Source organism: Hyla sarda, chromosome 3 (assembly GCF_029499605.1).
Source record: "Hyla sarda isolate aHylSar1 chromosome 3, aHylSar1.hap1, whole genome shotgun sequence".
Taxonomy (NCBI): Eukaryota; Metazoa; Chordata; class Amphibia; order Anura; family Hylidae; genus Hyla; species Hyla sarda.
Window position 1 is genome coordinate 203,188,252 of NC_079191.1, and position 18,964 is coordinate 203,207,215.

Consider the following 18,964-nt stretch of genomic DNA (forward strand, 5'->3'; position numbering starts at 1 on the left):
TGTCATTGCATGTCCGTCCAAAAGAACAACTCGCACACATCTCGCACAGCAATATGCACTCTTAAACTACTGTTCAAGGATTGCATACATCGCGCAAGATGTACACCAGACTGCATTTACCAACATGGAGGCAATCTAATTATGGTGATTTCACAGATTAACAGCCAAAAACAGACAGTAAATATTAAAATTAAATTCTCAGTAGACCTTGTTTAAAGTCCCTACAGTGTGAGGAAAGTAACATTCACAGTGATCTCAAACTCCTGTTTTACAACTCTCTTACAGCTGCCTCTCTTCCAAAGCAACATTCAGACAGAGCAAGCTCAGAACTGAGTCCCAGACTAAGATTTAAAGGGGTACTCCGGTGCTTAGACATCTTATCCCCTATCCAAAGAATAGGGGATAAGATGCCTGATCACTGGAGTCCCGCCGCTGGAGACCCCCGTGATCATGCACGTGGCACCCCGTTTATAATCAGTCCCCGGAGCGTGTTTGCTCCGGGTCGGATTACCGGCGACCACAGGGCTGAAGGCGTGTGACGTCACGCCTCCGCCCCTGGGTGACATCACGTTCCGCCTCTCAATGCAAGCCTATGGGAGGGGGCATGATAGCTGTCACGCTCCCTCCCATAGGCTTGCATTGAGGGGCGGAGCGTGACCTCACACGGGGGCGGAGGCGTGACGTCACATGCCGTCGGCCCTGTGGTCGCCGGTAATCAGACCCGAAGCGAACACGCTCCGGGGACAGATTATAAACGGGGTGCCGCGGGCAAGATCACGGGGGTCCCCAGCGGCGGGACTCCCGCGATCAGGCATTTTATCCCCTATCCTTTGGATAAGGGATAAGATGTCTAAGCACCGGAGTACCCCTTTAAGCACCTGTGACCAATCTAACCCTCCCCCTAGAAGCAGAGTAGAGGGAAAAAAATGCTGTTTAAAGTTCAGTGATCCCTCTATGTGCAAATGTAAGTACAAGTCACTCCAGCTCCACAGAGTCACTCCGCACAGCAGACATCTCCCATTTTACAACTCTCTTTCAGCTGCCTCTCTTCCAAAGCGACACTCAGACAGACCAAGCAACACTCAGACAGAGCAATCATATGAAATACTTTCTACTTTACATAGTTGAATGTGCTGACAACAAAATCACAAAAATTATCAATGGAAATCAAATTTATCAACCCATGGAGGTCTGGATATGGAGTCACACTCAAACCACACTACAGGCTGATCCAACTTTGATGTAATGTCCTTAAAACAAGACAAAATGAGGCTCAGCAGTGTTTGTGGCCTCCATGTGCCCATAGGACCTTCCTACAATGCCTGGGCATTGGTCTCCTGAGGGATGTCCTCCCAGACCTGGACTAAAGCATCTACCAACTCCTGGACAGTCTGTGGTGCAATGTGGCATTGGTGGATGGAGCGACACATGATGTCCCAGATGTGCTCAATCGGATTCAGGTCTGGGGAACGGGCAGGCCACTCCATAGCATCAATGCCTTCCTCTTGCAGGAACTGCTGACACACTCCAGCCACATGAGGTCTAGCATTGTCTTGCATTAGGAGGAACCAGAGGCAAACCGCACCAGCATATGGTCTCACAAGGGGTCCAAGGATCTCATCTTGGTACCTAATGGCAGTCAGGCTACCACTGGCAAGCACATGGAGGGCTGTGCGGCCCCCCCCCCAAAGAAATGCCACCCCATACCATTACTGACCCACCGCAAAACTGGTCATGCTGGAGGATGTTGCAGGCAGCAGAACGTTCTCCACTCTGTCTGTGAACCTGCTTTAATATGTGAAGAGCACAGGGCACCAGCGGTGAATTTGCCAATCTTGGTGTTCTCTGGCAAATGCCAAACGTCCTGCACGGTGTTGGGCTGTAAGCACAACCCCCACCTGTGGACGTCTGGCCCTCATACCACCCTCATGGAGTCTGTTTCTTAATGTTCGAGTGGACGCATGAACATTTGTGGCCTGCTGGAGGTCATTTTGCCGGGCTCTGGCAGTGCTCCTCCTGTTCCTCCTTGTAAAAAGGCAGAGGCAGTGGTCCTGCTGCTTGGTTGTTGCCCTCCTACGGCCTCCTCCATGTCTCCTGATGTACTGGCCTGTCTCCTGGTAGCGCCTCCATGCTCTCAGCTCGCATTAATGTGCCATCTGGGATGAGCTGCACTACCTGAGCCACTTGTGTGGGTTGTAGACTCAGTCTCATGCTACCACTAGAGTGAATGCATCGACAGCATTCAAAAGTGACCAAAACATCAGCCAGGAAGCATAGGAACTGAGAAGTGGTCTGTCATCACCATCTACAGAACCATTCCTTTATTGGGGGTGTCTTGCTAATTGCCTATAATTGACACCTGCTGTCTGGTCCATGATTGATTGTCAATCAGTGTTGCTTCCTGAGTGGATTTCACAGAAGTGTGATTAACTTGGAGTTACATTGTGTTGTTTATGTGTTATTTTTGAGCAGTGTATAAAGCACAGAACCAGTGTATAAAGCACAGAACATGCTGCCTGAACCACTAGCTATTGGGAGGACCTCAGCGGCTTCTTCCAACTCCACCAGAGTTGATTGACAGATTAATGCCTGCTTGGGTATATAGTGAGGTCTATGGTCAGCAGAGTGGGGCAGAAGCCACCAGTGACCACCCCAATGACTTGTTGTTTACGCAGCATGAAAATGATGGCAGGTTCCCTTTACATGTATGAGGGGGGAAAAAAAGTTTTTCAGTTGTACAAATTGACTTTATCCCAGCCACAGGCACTCTGTATTGGGTCACAGAGTCTTGGCCTTGATGAGACATATATTATGTACCCATGTATCTGGCAGCTTGTCCTTAAAAAGAAACATTTTGATATGATCTGAATAATGCCTCTGTAAAATCATAAATGTCTGCATTGTTTCACTTGAGAAAAACAGATCCAGCTGATAAATGTTGTCCAAGAAGTAACACTTCATATACCAGTGGTAATGACAATGGTGAGAACATTTAGTAAAATGAGAGGAGCTTGCCTTACTATTGTTAGTTATGCTGACATCTAGGGGGCAATACTAACACTGCATGTAGATTGAATTACTACAGACGAAACTATTTTTTATAAATTACTCAACTGAAATTTTATTTGTCCTAATATAATATAATATCATATTGGCTCAAGTATGCAGACAAAAAAAAAACAAGCCTTAAAAAGGAGCTTTTGGCTCTTACTGTATAAAAATGGGAGCCAAATGATATTTGTTGGTTGGTCCGGCTATCTGCAGCCACCAGTAGCTGTCTGCATTCTGACCTGAACAATAAGGGTACGTTCACACAGAGGAATTCCCGTGAAATTAGAGTAGAATTCCACGCAGTGAAATGTACCATTAGTGTGAATGGTTCTTCACAGTGCGGAATTTCAGAGGCGGACAATTCCACCGCAGAAATTGTTCCACACAAAGAAAGAATATGTTCATTCTTTGTTGGAATTCTGCAAGTATTGCATAGCCGTCAATGGTGACTGCGCAGTGCCCCGCTGTCCTACTGCCGACGGACGCCGCCTGATGGAATGTCCGCGAGCGGAGATTCCGCAATATGAACCTACCCTAACACTATACACAGTAAGCTCCCATGAACCATCTAGTATCTACATCTTCTGCTCTTCAGCACAAAGGGCGTAGCAGCATGCACGCTTGTGGTCCTGGGCTATACATGGTGATGTGCACACAACATGTAACGGCACCATACTGGAGAGCAGAAGATAAATATTTATTAAGGGGCTGCATTGCAGGGACCAGCTGGCCAGGCAGAATGGCGCACCAAGTGGCGGGGAAATCCTCGTGTGCACAGCAGATCAGCATTTGCATACTTGGATTTATCTATTTTTCTATGGAACAGTGCAGTGGAATAAGCCTGAGTTTCCACTTGGTTTTTTTTCTGGCAGTTTTTGGAGATCTGCCACTGCAGTTTTTGAGCCAAAGCCAGAAGTGGACTCAAAAGGAATAGGACATATAAAAGGAAGAACTTACACTTCTCCTCCCTTATAGATCCACTTCTGACTTTGGCTCAAAAACTGCAGTGGCAGATATCCAAACATTGCCCGAAAAAAACCAAGTGGAAACTTAGCCTTAGAAAAGGTAAACTGCATTAGATTCAGCATCACCAACATTATTACCATGTGTAAACAGGTTGGGGGTCATTCTACTGACAGATTTCCTTTTAAGTTTCTTTTTTTCAGGGTTTAAAAAAAAAAAAATTAACGTGATGATTTTTGGCCCCGAAGTCTTTAACCTCTTAAGGACCAAGGGCGTACAGGTACGCCCTTGGTCCTGCTCTCCTGATATAACGCGGGGTTACACAGTAACCCCGCATCATATTGCGGCGGGCCCGGCGTCATAGTGAAGCCGGGACCTGCCTCTAATAGCGCGCGGCGCCGCGCGCTATAAACCCTTTAGCCGCGCGCTCAGAGCTGAGCCGCGCGGCTAAAAGTGAAACCGAAAGTGGCCGGCTAGCTCAGTCGGGCTGTTCGGGATAGTCGCGGCTAATCGCGGCATCCCGAACAGCTGACAGGACAGCGGGAGGGCCCCTTCCTGCCTCCTCGCTGTCCGATCGCCGAATGACTGCTCAGTGCCTGAGATCCAGGCCTGAGCAGTCATGCGGCAGAATCGTTGATCACTGGTTTCTTATGAGAAACCAGTGATCAGCATAGAAGATCAGTGTGTGCAGTGTTATAGGTCCCTATGGGACCCATAACACTGCAAAAAAAAAGTGAATAAAGATCGTTTAACTCCTCCCCTATTAAAAGTTTGAATCACCCCCCTTTTCCAATAAAAAAAAAAAACACAGTGTAAATAAAAATAAACATATATGGTATCACCGCGTGCGGAAATGTCCGAATTATAAAAATATATCATTAATTAAACCGCTCGGTCAATGGCGTGCGCGCAAAAAAATTCCAAAGTCCAAAATAGTGCATTTTTGGTCACTTTTTATATCATTTAAAAATGAATAAAAAGCGATCAATAAGTCCTATCAATACAAAAATGGTACCGTTAAAAACTTCAGATCACGGCGCAAAAAATGAGCCCTCATACCGCCCCATACACGGAAAAATAAAAAAGTTATAGGGGTCAGAATATGACAATTTTAAACGTATTAATTTTCCTGCATGTAGTTATGATTTTTTCCAGAAGTCCGACAAAATCAAACCTATATAAGTAGGGTATCAATTTAATCGTATGGACCTACAGAATAAAGATAAGGTGTCATTTTTACCGAAAAATGTACTACGTAGAAACGGAAGCCCCCAAAAGTTACAAAACTGCGTTTTTTTTTCAATTTTGTCGCACAATGATTTTTTTTTCCGTTTCACCGTAGATTTTTGGGCAAAATGACTGACGTCATTACAAAGTAGAATTGGTGGCACAAAAACTAAGCCATCATATGGATTTTTAGGTGCAAAATTGAAAGAGTTATGATTTTTTAAAGGCAAGGAGCAAAAAACGAAATTGCAAAAACAGAAAAACCCCCGGTCCTTAAGGGGTTAAAGGAGTAGTCCGACGCGCACTTTTTTCATTTTATCCCGTCCGGGCTGCAAAATTAAAGAAAACACACTTTCTCTTACCTGCCAACGAGCCCCCGGAGCTCCGGTACAGGTGTTCGGTCCCTGGGCTGTATTCTTCTTACTTCCTGTTAGCCCGGCACGTCACACGGAGCTTCAGCCTATCACCAGCAGAGGCTGTGACGTGCCGGGCTAACAGGAAGTAAGAAGAATACAGCCCAGGGACCGAACACCTGTACCGGAGCTCCGGGGGCTCGTTGGCAGGTAAGAGAAAGTGCGTTTTCTTTAATTTTGCAGCCCGGACGTGATAAAATGAAAAAAAGTGCGCGCCGGACTACTCCTTTAATTTTAAATGCCAAATAATAATTTGGGTAGTATTTAGCTTGTGATGTCACGCTCTGCCCCCCTCATCAAGACATCACGATACTCCAGCCCCTGTATAGCGAGTCATCATGCACGGAGCAAACTTAAAAGGGGTATTCCAGGAAAAACCTTTTTTTTAGATCAACTGGCTCCAGAAAGTTAAACAGATTTGTAAATTACTTCTATTAAAAATCTTTAATCCTTCCAATTATTATCAGATGCTGAAGTTGAGTTGTTCTTTTCTGTCTGACAACAGTGCTCTCTGCTGACATCTCTGCTTGTCTCAGGAACTGCACAGAGCAGAATAGGTTTGCTACGGGAATTTGCAGCTCCCGAGACAGGTGTCATCAGAGAGCACTTAGACAGTAAAGAACAACTCAACTTCAGCAGCTCATAAGAACTGAAAGGATTAAGATTTTTTAATAGAAGTAATTTACATTCTGTTACAAATCTGTTTAACTTTCTGAAGGCAGTTGATATATATATATAAAAAAAAAAAAAAAAAAATACGTTTTTTCCTGGAATACCCCTTTAACTCTGTGCAGTGATGACTCTGGGTGCTGCAAGAGATTGCGGGGGTCCCCAGCAGTGGGACCCCCCGTGATCTGACATCTTATCCCTTTCCTTTGGATAGTGGATAAGATGTCTAGGGCGGAGTACCCCTTTAAATATACAAACATTTACATAGCAGCTGTACACTCACTAGACCAGTCGTCTGCAACCTGTGACTCTCCGATTCTACCAACTGGAAAGTCACGGGCTGTAGACCACAGCTCTAGACAATGCGGTAAAATGACAATAAAAAATTAAATAAATAATAAATGAAAAGGTCTTACTTTCTTGGCTTTTGCGGATGTATGGTGTACGTGGGCATACAACAAAGCATCTGCTCCTGGAATGCTATATGGACTCACTCCGCTAGCTAATACTTGGCAATGGGCTCGACATCACAGCGGAGCTGAGCAGATAATTAAAGTGCAAGGCTGAAGATCTGGTTTTTCTTGACAGATAATCAAATATTTGTATATGAGTCTGTTTACAGACCAGGAAACAAGAGAAGAAATGAGTCTATTACATCTCTTCATATGTGAATGATGAATAAGAGGTCTGGTGTAAATGTGCAAAAAGGCAACAGATAATGCCCCATTCCCATCACATTTTGGGGTTCCATCACCACTATGTGTAGGAATACATTCCAACTAATACTCCAGCATGCCTTTGGCACGGACAGAGACTTTAATAGACCAAATATAGTCTGTAAGTGAGTTTGTTTGGTTTGTTAAACTAAGGAGCTATTCACATCTATTTTTTTAAATGTATTTTCTTTATTTTTTTAAAGCTAAAAAAAAAAAAAAGGATGCTTAACTGAAAGAAAGAAATATGCAGTTGTATCCCAAGTGTGAGTGACAGTGATTTGTGCCATAAAAATGTTTAAGCTGCAAGGATAGCCAGATAGATCGATCTATATATTTCTGCATTTTATTATGATATGGGTGGACTAGCAGGGTATTTTGTTCCCTGTATTAGGTAACTCCAGAAAATATAGCAAAAAATCCTTGATCCAAATACATTAAAAAGCACTCCAGGTTTGTTTGTTTTGCCCAAATCCTGCACATGCACCATTCACTACTCAGCCCCATTTGTTTCACTCCAGCACAGCTGTATCTGTGTGTTTTATTACTCTAACTTAGTCATGTGATCATCATTCCGACTACCAAAAAGTTACCGTGCTTATTGTGAATGACATGATGTCAGACCTGGTTTCTAAATTCCTGTGAATTACAGGATGATAATACCACCTTCTAGGTCCCCTCCTACTACCGTGTTTCTCTGAAAATAAGACCGGGTCTTATATTATTTTTAGCCACAAAAAACACACTAGGGCTTATTTTCAGGGTAGGGCTTATTTATTTACGGTATGTACATTGAACAACATGGCGGTTCCACGGGATTTAACGGAATTTACACCCCTCCCCCCATTATCATCATGTGATGGGCGCAGCTCTGCCCCCCAATGTCCCCCCCCCTCCGGTTTATCAGCCTAGCGCTGCACCCCACATCGGGGGACTAATCGTATGTCACCCACAAGAGGAGCTTCTCTCCCCCCTGCCAAATAATTATCAGCCGCTGCGCTGTACTTTGTATTCCTGTGCCCGGGCTGCAAATATTAAAAAACAAACTTTCACTTACCTTCGTCCTCCATTCCTCCGTTGCTAAGGAACCGGCCTCATGGTCCCTCCGCTGTTCTTGCTGCTTCCTGGTGTTGGGGCGTCACAGAGCCTTCAGCCTATCACCGGCCACAGCGATGTCCCGCCTCGGCCGATGATAGCCTGAGCCCACTGTCATGTAAGAAGCCGGCCGGCTTCTTACATGACAGTGGGCTCAGGCTATCATTGGCCGAGGCGGGACATTGCTGCGGCCGGTGATAGGCTGAAGGCTCTGTGACGTTCCCATCCCCAGGACCGTAGCAAGAACAGCGGAGGACAGTGAGGCCGGTTCCTTAGCAATGGGGGAATGGAGGACGAAGTAAAGTTAAAATTTGTTTTTAAATATTTGCAGCCCGGGCATTGTCTAGGTCAGTGGTCTTCAACCTGCGGACCTCCATTGCAACATCTGGAGGTCCGCAGGTTGGAGACCACTGGTCTAGGTCTTATTAACGGGGTAGGGCTTATATTGCAGCCCACCCCAATAATCCAGCTAGGGCTTATTTTCGGGGTAGGGTGTATTTTCGGGGAAACACGGTAGCTCACAGACCCCTCCCAGCTCCATCTGCCATCTCTACAGAATAAGAATACATAGCAGTTTTACACCTCCCCTGAGGCTGTGTTCACACTGAGTTTTTTTCCAGTTTTTTTGCTGTAATTTTCCCCAAATCATGGTGTGAAATTGGGATACTATACCACAATTGTGCAAAATATGGTAAAAACTTGTAATTTTACCACACTTTTGGAAAACGCTGTAAAATTCAACATGTGAACAAAATCTAAAGACATCAAATGTTTATAAAACACCTTAAATTGTGAATATAGGTTATATCACCTTCTCCTCATGGCAATATTTTTCTGATGAAAACACAAAGACTGCAAAAAACTACACTAACCTGCTTAGGAGTCTAAGGCTGAGTTCACACTGCGGAATCTCCGGGCAGAAAATTTCCGCCCGGAGATTCAGAGTGCGGCCGGCGCTGACTGAATCTGTCGGTGCTAGGACCGCCGGACACTGCAGTCTCCAATAGACTGCAATGTGTTCTGCGAGTATTTCCGCCTGAAGAATGAGCAACACCATTCTTCAGGTGGAAATTTTCAAGCGGATTTTCCATTCACAAATTCCGAAGTGTGAATTTGTGAAGGGAAACCTATTCACTATATAGTACATTTTAGTAAGCGGAATTCCTGCCTGCAATTTCAAAGTGGAATTTCAGGCAGACATTCCGTAGTGTGAACCTAGCCTAAGGCGTTACTCTGAATGATCTCCAGCACTAGCCGCTTGATGAGATGACCAGAAACAATCATTTGATTGTCAAAGCCAGAAAATACATAGGAAATGTAACCCATATCATTGTATTTTATTGTATGGAGCCTATCCCAAGTCATGCTTCTTTAGGGTCTATACACACACACAAAAAAATAAATAAAAAGAAAAATAAATAATGTATATATTTTTTGTGTGTGTGTGTATATAGACCCTAAAAGGAGTGGTCTGAGATATGTGTGTGTATATATTTAATAAATTATATATATATATATATATATATATATATATATATATATATATATACACACACACACACACACATCTCAGAATGCCCCTTTAGGGTCTATACACACATACAGTATTCTACGCATATTTAATAGGTAGAATTTGAAGCAGCAGAATTTGTGCTGCAGATTACAATATAAACAAAATGACTGAACACAGCTTCAAATCATGTGCATCAAATATGTGCAGGATACTGTACGTGTGAATAGACCCTAAAAGAGAACCTATCACATTTAAAGGGGTAGTCCAGTGGTGAAAAACGTATCCCCTATTCCTAAGGATAGGGGATAAGTTTGAGATTGCGGGGGGGGGGGGTCCGACCACTGGGGCCCCCTGCGATCTCTCTGTACGGGGCCCCGGCTCTCCGCCGAGATAGCGGGTGTCGACCCCCACACGAGGCGGCGGCCGACACGCCCCCTCAATACATCTCAATGGCAGAGCCGGAGATTGCCGAAAGCAGCGCTTCGGCTCTGCCATAGAGTTGTATTGAGGGGGCGTGTCGGCCGCCGCCTCGTGCGGAGGTCGACACGCCCCCTTCCCGCGGGCTGTCGGGGCTCCGTACAGGAGATTGCAGGGGGCCCCAGCGGTCGGACCCCCCCGCGATCTGCAACTTATCCCCTATCCTTAGAATAGGGGATAAGTTGCTCACCACTGAGTCACCACTGGACTACTCCTTTAACAGTGCCTGGTCTGCAGACAGCATGTTATAAAGCAAGAGATGCTGGGCAGATTAATATAAATTCTGTGGGAAAATATATATAAGTATAACTTGTATATTTTCTATGTTTAGGAGCTCATTGGGCTGTCATTCCCGAAAGGATTCTGAAGTAATAGCTGCCCCTTAATCTTGTTTCTATGCTTAGGAGCCCAGTGGGTTATTGGCATCTATCTCTGTATGGAAAGTCATAAAGGATAAGCTGTCAACCAGCGATACTGTTCGCTAGACTCCTAAACACAAAAAGAGCAGGGATATAAATAATACTGAAGCTTTTCTTACAAAACAATCAATCTGCCCAGCTCCTGCGCTGGACCATGAAGCCCATACATAAGACCGCATGGAAAGTTTTCATATAAGACTCAAAAATCTTAATAATGAGGTACTCAACAAGAATAGCCCTACCCTTAAACATATTTGCAAATTACTTCTATTAAAAAAATCTTAATCCTTCCAGTACTTATCAGCTGCTATATGCTCCACAAGAAGCTCTTTTCTTTTTGAATTTCCTTTCTGTTTGACCACAGTGCTCTCTGCTTACACCACAGTGCTCTCTGCTGTCCATTTTAGGAACTGTCCAGAGAAGGAGAGGTTTGCTATGGGGATTTACTTCTGCTCTGTCAGCAGAGAGCACTGTGGTTAGACAGAAAGGAAATTCAAAAAGAAAAGAACCTGTCGAGCAAATAGCAGCTAATAAGTACTGGAAGGATTAGGATTTTTTTTTATAGAACTCATTTACAAATATGTTTAACTTTCTGGCACCAGTTGATTTAAAAAAATAAAATAAAAAATAAGTTTTCCAGTGGAGTACCCCTTTTATCAACAACACTCATCACCTATCTATACCATTTAAAGGGGTACTCCGGTGAAAAAGATTTTTCTTTAAATCAACTGGTGCCACAATGTTAAACAGATTTGTAAATTACCTCTATTGAAAAATCTTAATCCTTGCAGTACTTATCAGCTGCTGTATGTTACAGAGGAAGTTCTTTTCAAATTTCTTTTGTGTCTGTCCACAGTGCTTTCTGCCAACGGCTGTCCGGGTATGCTGCGAGTTGAAGTTTAGCAACATCTGGAGGGCCACAGTTTGAGACCGCTGCTTTATATAAACACTTGTAACCTGATTTACAGCATCACATGATTCATGATCGTTTCAGTCTTACACGCTCATAAGACAATGTACTAGATGGGAGAAGGAATGACGGGAAATTACAGGGCACTTAATTGTATTTGCTTATGAGTCAAGAGGCCAATGATGTCTGTGTGGTCCTGCAGGCTAAATCCTCTTAATGGGTTAAATGTGATTATGAACATGAGTAATACTGTGACGTAAAATGTAAACTACAAATGTTCAGAAGCCACATTAATAGAAATTTCCTATTGAAAAAAAAAAAAAGTCAGTATAAATATGACATCAGATTGTGCTACATAGCCTCTGCTCTTCTCTTCCTTCCTAAAAGGTCATGGATTCCATTTCAAGGAAGCTCCAACAACTACTGACTGACATGTATGCTTCCTTCCTGCATAAGAGGTTCTTCAGCAGCCGCAAAATGTGTTTTCCTGTTTCCTGTCTCAGCTGCTGAACATAAAAACACACACCTCAGACCTTCTCGGGAACTTCATCCCCGTCAATGATGGACAGAAAGCTGGCTCTTCAGCAGCTGACATGTGTCTTTTATAATCTGTATTCTCCTAATATAAAACTATGGCTCACTGCGGAGTTCTGAGACATGTATACATGCCCTTATATTCTTATAAGGGGGAGTAATACACTATATATAATCAGAAAAGACCACAGAAATATAGAAGATTGTCGGCATTAAAAGACCACCTGGCCCCTCTTATTTATCTTTGGATAGATATACAGTATCTTTATCCCAGGCAAGCTTACATTCACGTAAATAGGCACTGTCATTAAAACTCATTTTTGCTTGGGTTTATCATGATGGGGCCAGTAAACTGGGAGGATTATAAAGTTTATCAAGATCATGAGAGGTACTCTTTAATGGGGATTCCCATCCACATCTGCTGAAGGTTTGTTCCAAGCATCTACTACTCTTTTAGGGTACATTCCCACACGGCGTATTTGCTGCGTATTTGCTGCTGCGTATTTTATTTTCTCTGTTGAAGTCAATGGGTAGGAAAATACGCAGCTGCAAATACGCAGCAAAATACGCCGTGTGGGAACGTACCCTAAGTAAAATTATTTTTTTTCTCATGTTGCTTCTGACCTAATCTCAGCTTGTGCCCCATGGTCTTGTGTTCAGTTACGTACTAACCCCTAGAGGACACAGGGCGTAAATGTATACCCTTTCCGCCTAGTACTTAGCGCACCAGGACACACATTTACATCCTGCAGTGTGTAAAAACTATGAAGGGAGCTGGGGACCCACCGCTAATGGCGGACATCAACAATCATGCTGATGCCATTAATCCTTTAGCGCGATTGCAGGAGCTCCGATGAGTCAAGATGGCAGTCGGAGGTCCACTCACGAGCAGCCAAACAGTGACCTGCAAGTAGCCGCATGCACTAGCAGTGTACTCACAGATGTCTGAGTACATTGCGCATGCATGCAGCGACTCGCTCGTCTGTGTGGCTGCTCGTATTGGTGGATTGCCGCTGCGAGCAGCACACGGGGGTTTGGGAACAGCCGGAGGTACACTGTAGGGTCGGGTCACCGGCGGATCTGCAGCGTAAAAAACACTGCGAGTCTGCTACATGTGACCCTACTCTAATGAGGGTTGTATGATAAAGAACAACTTATCCTCTATCCACAGGAAAATGCATAAGAAGGGGGTCTGACTGCTGCCCCCCCCCCCCCCACCCCAAATCTCTAGAACGGTGCCTTGGCTCTCAGAGAAAACAGTGCTCAGAGTGCCAAAGATGCCCGGGTGCTGTGACCTTTTTGAGAGCCAGGTCCCTGTTCTGAAGATTGTGGGGGGTCCCAGCAGTTGGACCCTACTTTTATCCCCTATCAAGTGGATAGGGGATGTTTTTATTTTTCTTCCCCAAACAACCCCTTAAGACCTTCCACCATTTTTGCAGCCCACCTTTGGACCTCTTCTGTTTTATCAATATCTTTCTAAAGTTGCAATTAGCTATTTTTTCTTAAAGGTGTATTCCGGCCATAGACATCTTTATCCCCTGCCCGCTGCTGGGACCCCCCCCCACGATCTCCGTGCAGCACCCGCATTCTATGCCGGAAACCTCTGTGTTGTCACACCCCCTCCCACAGACATGAATGGAGGGGCGTAGCATGACATCACATCTCCAGTCCCAGAAACACAGAGGTATCTGAGACTGGAGCAGCAGCCCGGAATCGTATGTGGGTGCTGCACGGAGATCGTGGGGGATCCCAGCAGCGGGCCCCCCGCAATTAGGCATCTTATCCCCATCCTATGGATAGGGGATAAGATGTCTATGGCCAGAATACTCCTTTAAAGGGGTATTTCAACTTGAAACAGCTATCCCCTATAAGTGTCAGATCCATAAGTGTCTATAGAGCAGCTGGAGATCGCCAAGTACAGCTCCACAGAGCAGCAGCATGCATGTGCGCTATTCTAAAGGTGTGACTCCTGTTTCTAGGGTTTGTGTTTACAGTGGGAATAAATACATGCTTCATTCAATAGCTGTATGGTGCAAGCATTTAGCTCACCTCCTGTGTCCTGCAGCGCCCGGACTGGTGCAGACTACACCACAGTAGATATATACAACAAAGAGAAATGTCCAGCGCTGCTCCCATTAAAAGAATGAAGTTTATTCCAAATACACCAAGGTACAAGACTGTAGACACATGCTTCATTCAATCAATCAAAAATGTAATTTCTCGTTTACATAGCTTAAAAGCGTACCTGTCATAGTGCAAAAAAATTAAAAAAAACACAGGCAGATGGCTTCCTCTCCCCTAGGATTAGCAAAACTACAACTCCCAGCATGCCCAGACAGCCAAAAGCATGTTGGGAGTTGTAGTTTTACAACAGCGGGATGCACCCAGTTGGGAAACAACTGGTCTTCACAATGTCCGCTGTTAAAGGGAGTACTCCACCCCTAGACATCTTATTTTTTTTAAATACATTTAAATTGTAAAAAAGCAAGTTATGATGCGTTCTATAATATATCAAAAGTTTTTCACAAGGACAGTGCCTCTTTAAAGGAGATGGATCATTTAAGAAAAATATGCGCTTTTTCCAGAAACAACCCTTCTCTTGTTCAGTCATGTGTCTGGTATCACAATATAACTTTATTTAAAGGGGTTCTCCACCATAAGGTGATTTTAGTACGTACCTAGCAGACAGTAATGGACATGCTTAGGAAGCATCTGCGCTTGTCTTGGGCTAAATGGCTATGTTGTGAGATTACCATAACACTGTGGCTAGCTTTTGTGAACTGGTATTTCCTGTTTTCAGTTTTCTTGTTTGCCTACACATCCCATGATTCCATTTTCCTCCCTCCCACACATTAGCCACCCCACCCATTGAAACATAAATGAGCTGCAGACCTGTGGTTTTCAATCAGGGTGCCTTTAGCTGTTGCATTGATTTCAGATTGATCTCTCTCCCACCAAGCGATCCCTCCACCCATTGAAGCACACAGGCTCCCTGTCATCAGCTGGCTAGTGAGTCAGGTCTCAGCCGCATTGCAAGCTGGGAAAAATCCGAGACATCAGTCATTTTGTATGCTGATAAAAATAAATATTGGGGTGAAAATCACATGAGAATTGTGAGAAAACCGTCACACACAGGTACAGACACTATATTATAAACTACACTTACTTTACAGCCCCTGTAGCATAGTCAAATAAAAAAAATTCCCGGAATACCCCTTTTAGTGTCACAGCCTATGGACATAAGTGGTGCTTCTTCTAGAAATAAACAGGCCTTTTCAGTGTCATACTGTGCCCAGTAGGCCAGGTTTACACGGCGGAAAATCAGGCTGGTATCTGATAGGAGCGGGTCTCAGAGGTTAAACCTGCACCTATTTGAAGGCTGCCTAGGCTCTGTCTGGCCTAATATTGGCAGCTAGAGGTGCAGCCAAGTGAGCTCTTCTTTGCCATTTCTGTACCAACTGAGGTACTTCCCTACAGTAAAAGAACAAAAAAAAAAAAAATATACAAATATATTCCAGCAAATGGAATCCCAAAAGAAAGTTCTTTTAGCACCCGTCAGGTCTATGGACCCACTCAGCTTATGCTCCAGGACTATTTCTCAGCACATATACTGATTAATATACACACCAAGGGGGAGATTCATCAAGAGTGGTGTAGGTGAACATCTTTTTACCCCATAGATTCATGTGGTGGAAACTGTGGACCAAATGTATTACATGGTGCAGGGAATGTGAGAAATCTGGTGGTGCTCACATTTCTTACTTCAGTACACCACTTTGTTCTGCAACTTTTTATCCCGTGCGACAAAATGTGTGATTTTTTAATAATACTGTTTGCAGTTAGTTTTGTAAGCAAAGTCAGGGCTGTTGTAGATTTGTAAGGGCAGTTGCAACAAACTGAAAAGTTGCACATGATAAATTCCTGACCACTGCATGATATCAACTAAAATCACAACTTGGTACTGTACATACTCGAGTATAAGCCGAGTTTTTCAGCACGATTTTTTGTGCTGGAAACGCCCCCCTCGGCTTATACTCGAGTGAACTCTCCGCCTGTCAATCCCTTCATCAGTGGTCTTCAACCTGCGGACCTCCAGATGTTGCAAAACTACAAGTCCCAGCATGTCTGGGCATGCTGGGAGTTGTAGTTTTGAAACCTCTGGAGGTCCGCAGGTTGAAGACCACTGCGGCCTTCGTCATCATCCAGCCCCCCCCCCCCCCCCCCCTTTTGTTTTGTACTCACCTCCCCACGACGGGAAGTTAGGGTCAGGGCCATCTCTGCTGCAAGGACCATCCGGTGGGGAGGATTAGTCGTTCCGGGCTGTCCATTTTCACCGGGGGGGCCTCTTCTCCACGCTTCGGGCCCGGCCCCGGACTAGTGACGTTGCCTTGCCGACGACGCACAGGGATGTTCATGCACAACGTCCCTGTGTGTCGTTGTCAAGGCAACGTCACTAGTCCGGGCCCGAAGCACGGAGAAGAGGCCCCCCCAGTGAAAATGGACAGCCCGCAACGACTAATCCTCCTCACTGGACGGTCCCTGCAGCATAGATGGCCCTGACCAGCTCACCCTAACTTCCCGCCGAGGGGAGGCGAGTACAAAACAAAAGGGGGGTTGGGGGTCTGGATGATGACGAAGGCCACAGTGGCCTTCAACCTGCGGACCTCCAGAGGTTTCAAAACTACAACACCCAGCATGCCCGGACAGCCGATGGGCATGCTAGGAGTTGTAGTTTTGCAACATCTGGAGGTCCGCAGGTTGAAGACCACTGATGAAGGGATTGACAGACGGTGAAGATGAAGGGGGGGGGGGGGGGGAATGATGATGTATTTCCCACCCTAGGTTTATAGTCGAGTCAATAACTTTTCCTGGGTTTTTGGGGTAAAATTAGGGGCCTCGGCTTATATTTGGGTCAGCTTATACGGTATGTTCTTTTTGAAAAACCTTCTAAAGCAAAAGCTGCAATGAAATGTCTCACAACAGCATCTGAGACAAATTGTGAGACAAATGTACACCACAAAACCAGGGTAAAAACCAATAATAAATTCCCCCCAAATGTGGTGTAAACATAGTCTAACTTGTTTAAGTAGTTAGACAGAAGAACTGGTGACCAGAGCTGAATTAGAGCTGTAAGGACTGGGGATAGGCAAGTATAGAGTTTTTTTTTTCTATTTTACCTGGCCCAATGGGATAGGACTTTTTCTTTTTTCCCCAAAATGCTGGTTTCCCTATTTATTTATTTTTTTTAACAAATCCCTCAATACCTAATCCTGACCATGTACATCTATTTTTTTGTGTCTAGCACCTTTATTTTTTTATTACACTTTTAATTTAGCTCACTAGTCTGAATTCCTCTCAGAGGGGGCGTGGCCTCACTGTGCAGGTCTCCGCCCCCTCCCTCAGTATGCTGTCTGCGCACATCTCCCCTAGCATTAGCAAAACTACAACTCCCAGATTGTCCTCACTGACAGTAGCGGGACACAAGCTGACAGTGGGAGGATTTTTCCTCCAGTTGTGAGCCCTGCGCTCACAGCTGTCAATCAAGGAAGTGTGTCCATGACATAGGTGATGACGCATGGACACAGCAGGACTAGTATGTGTCCAAGCAGGCGGCGGGGGCAGTTGTTAGACTGGCTTTTTCAGTATGAAATACTGACATTTTTTTTTAATGAAAGCAATTGCAAAACCTATTGGTTTTCCATGCTTTACAACATCTCAAAAGTTTTTGTATCTGACAGTGCCCATTTAACATATTTTTCTCTACTTCCTATGAGGCACACTACCTTCCTTGTACATTTCATATGATTACTAAACCTGGCTGTACACTATACCACTGAGTATGTATCTGTTTTCTGCTTATTACAGCTAAAATAAGATATCCACGTAATTTTTTTCCCTGTCGCTTGGAACAGATCTTATTTGTCTTGGGTTGTTTTTCATGTTACAACCTCCTTGTGCAAGAGAACACTTTGCTCCGCGTTTATAAAACTTCTCCTGTTCTGCAGCTGATGGTGAAACGTTAAGATATTCAGTAGAGAAGATATTTCCGATGTTACAGAGTACGTATAAGGACAGCTATAGATGCAGCTGTAAACACCACCGTTAAAGGTGTTATCCGGGATAGAAAAACTGTTTATTTCTTCCAAAAACAGCACCACACCTGTCCTCCTGTTGCGTGAGGTATTGCAGCTTAGTTTCATAGAAGTGAATAGAGCCAAGCTGTAATACCACATACAACCTGATGACAGGGGTGGTGCTGTTTTTGAAGGAAATCAGCTCTACATTTCTGTTCCTGGAAAACCCCTTTAAAAATATTCTAAAGTCGATTTATTAAAACCTGTGCAGAGGAAAAGTTGACCAGTTACCCATAGCAACCAGATTACTTATTTTTCAAAGGCCTATAGCAATCTGATTGGTTGCTATGGGAAACTGCTCCACTGTATGGTTTTGATAAATCTCTCTCCCCCCCATTTCAGATCGGGGGGCTTGGCTATGCTGTCTCAGAGATACATAAAGGGGGCATGCTTCATGCGGGGGTCGATACGCCCCATTCCTGGGGAGAGTCATGGTCCCAGCAAGGGGGCTCCCTGCGATCAGACACTTATGCCGTATCCTTTGGATAGAGGATAAGTTGTCCTGCACCATAGTTCTCCTTTAAAGCATCCCAGTCATTTAGAACCACTTTTTACATGCTGTCCAGACACGTCAAAAGTTGAGATTGCACCGCGTCTCAAGTCGCAAGTTATAACCACGTGAAGTGTGCGGCAGCCTTCTTTACTCCCCAGCCGACCGCTCTGTCCATCATTTTCTCTCTGTAGACTTATGCAGTGAATGGGTTGGGTTTCAGTGATAGCCGGGGAGTGAAGGGTGTGCTGCCGCACACTTCACCCAGCTATTACTCATGATTGCTGCAGGTCTCAGGAGTAAGATCCACTGTGATCTCAAACATGTCAAAAGTTGTTCCAAATGACCGTGATGCA

General features: G+C 44.6%; 1 protein-coding gene across 3 annotated transcripts in view; it reads right to left on the bottom strand.

The window, feature by feature from the left end:
• Positions 1–18,964, bottom strand: part of SLC17A5 (solute carrier family 17 member 5) — a 57,584-nt gene that overhangs the window by 37,462 nt on the left and 1,158 nt on the right. Inside the window, exon 1 of one of the 3 annotated variants that reach the window (XM_056565884.1) lies at positions 8,094–8,121. The exons of 1 other annotated variant lie outside the window; for it this stretch is intronic. In XM_056565884.1, coding sequence (XP_056421859.1) covers positions 8,094–8,106 — 13 coding nt within the window. In that variant the 5' untranslated portion in view covers positions 8,107–8,121. Of the gene's footprint in view, positions 1–6,739; positions 6,936–8,093; positions 8,122–18,964 lie in introns of those variants that run through there. One more of the 3 variants, XM_056565885.1, reaches the window with a different exon arrangement.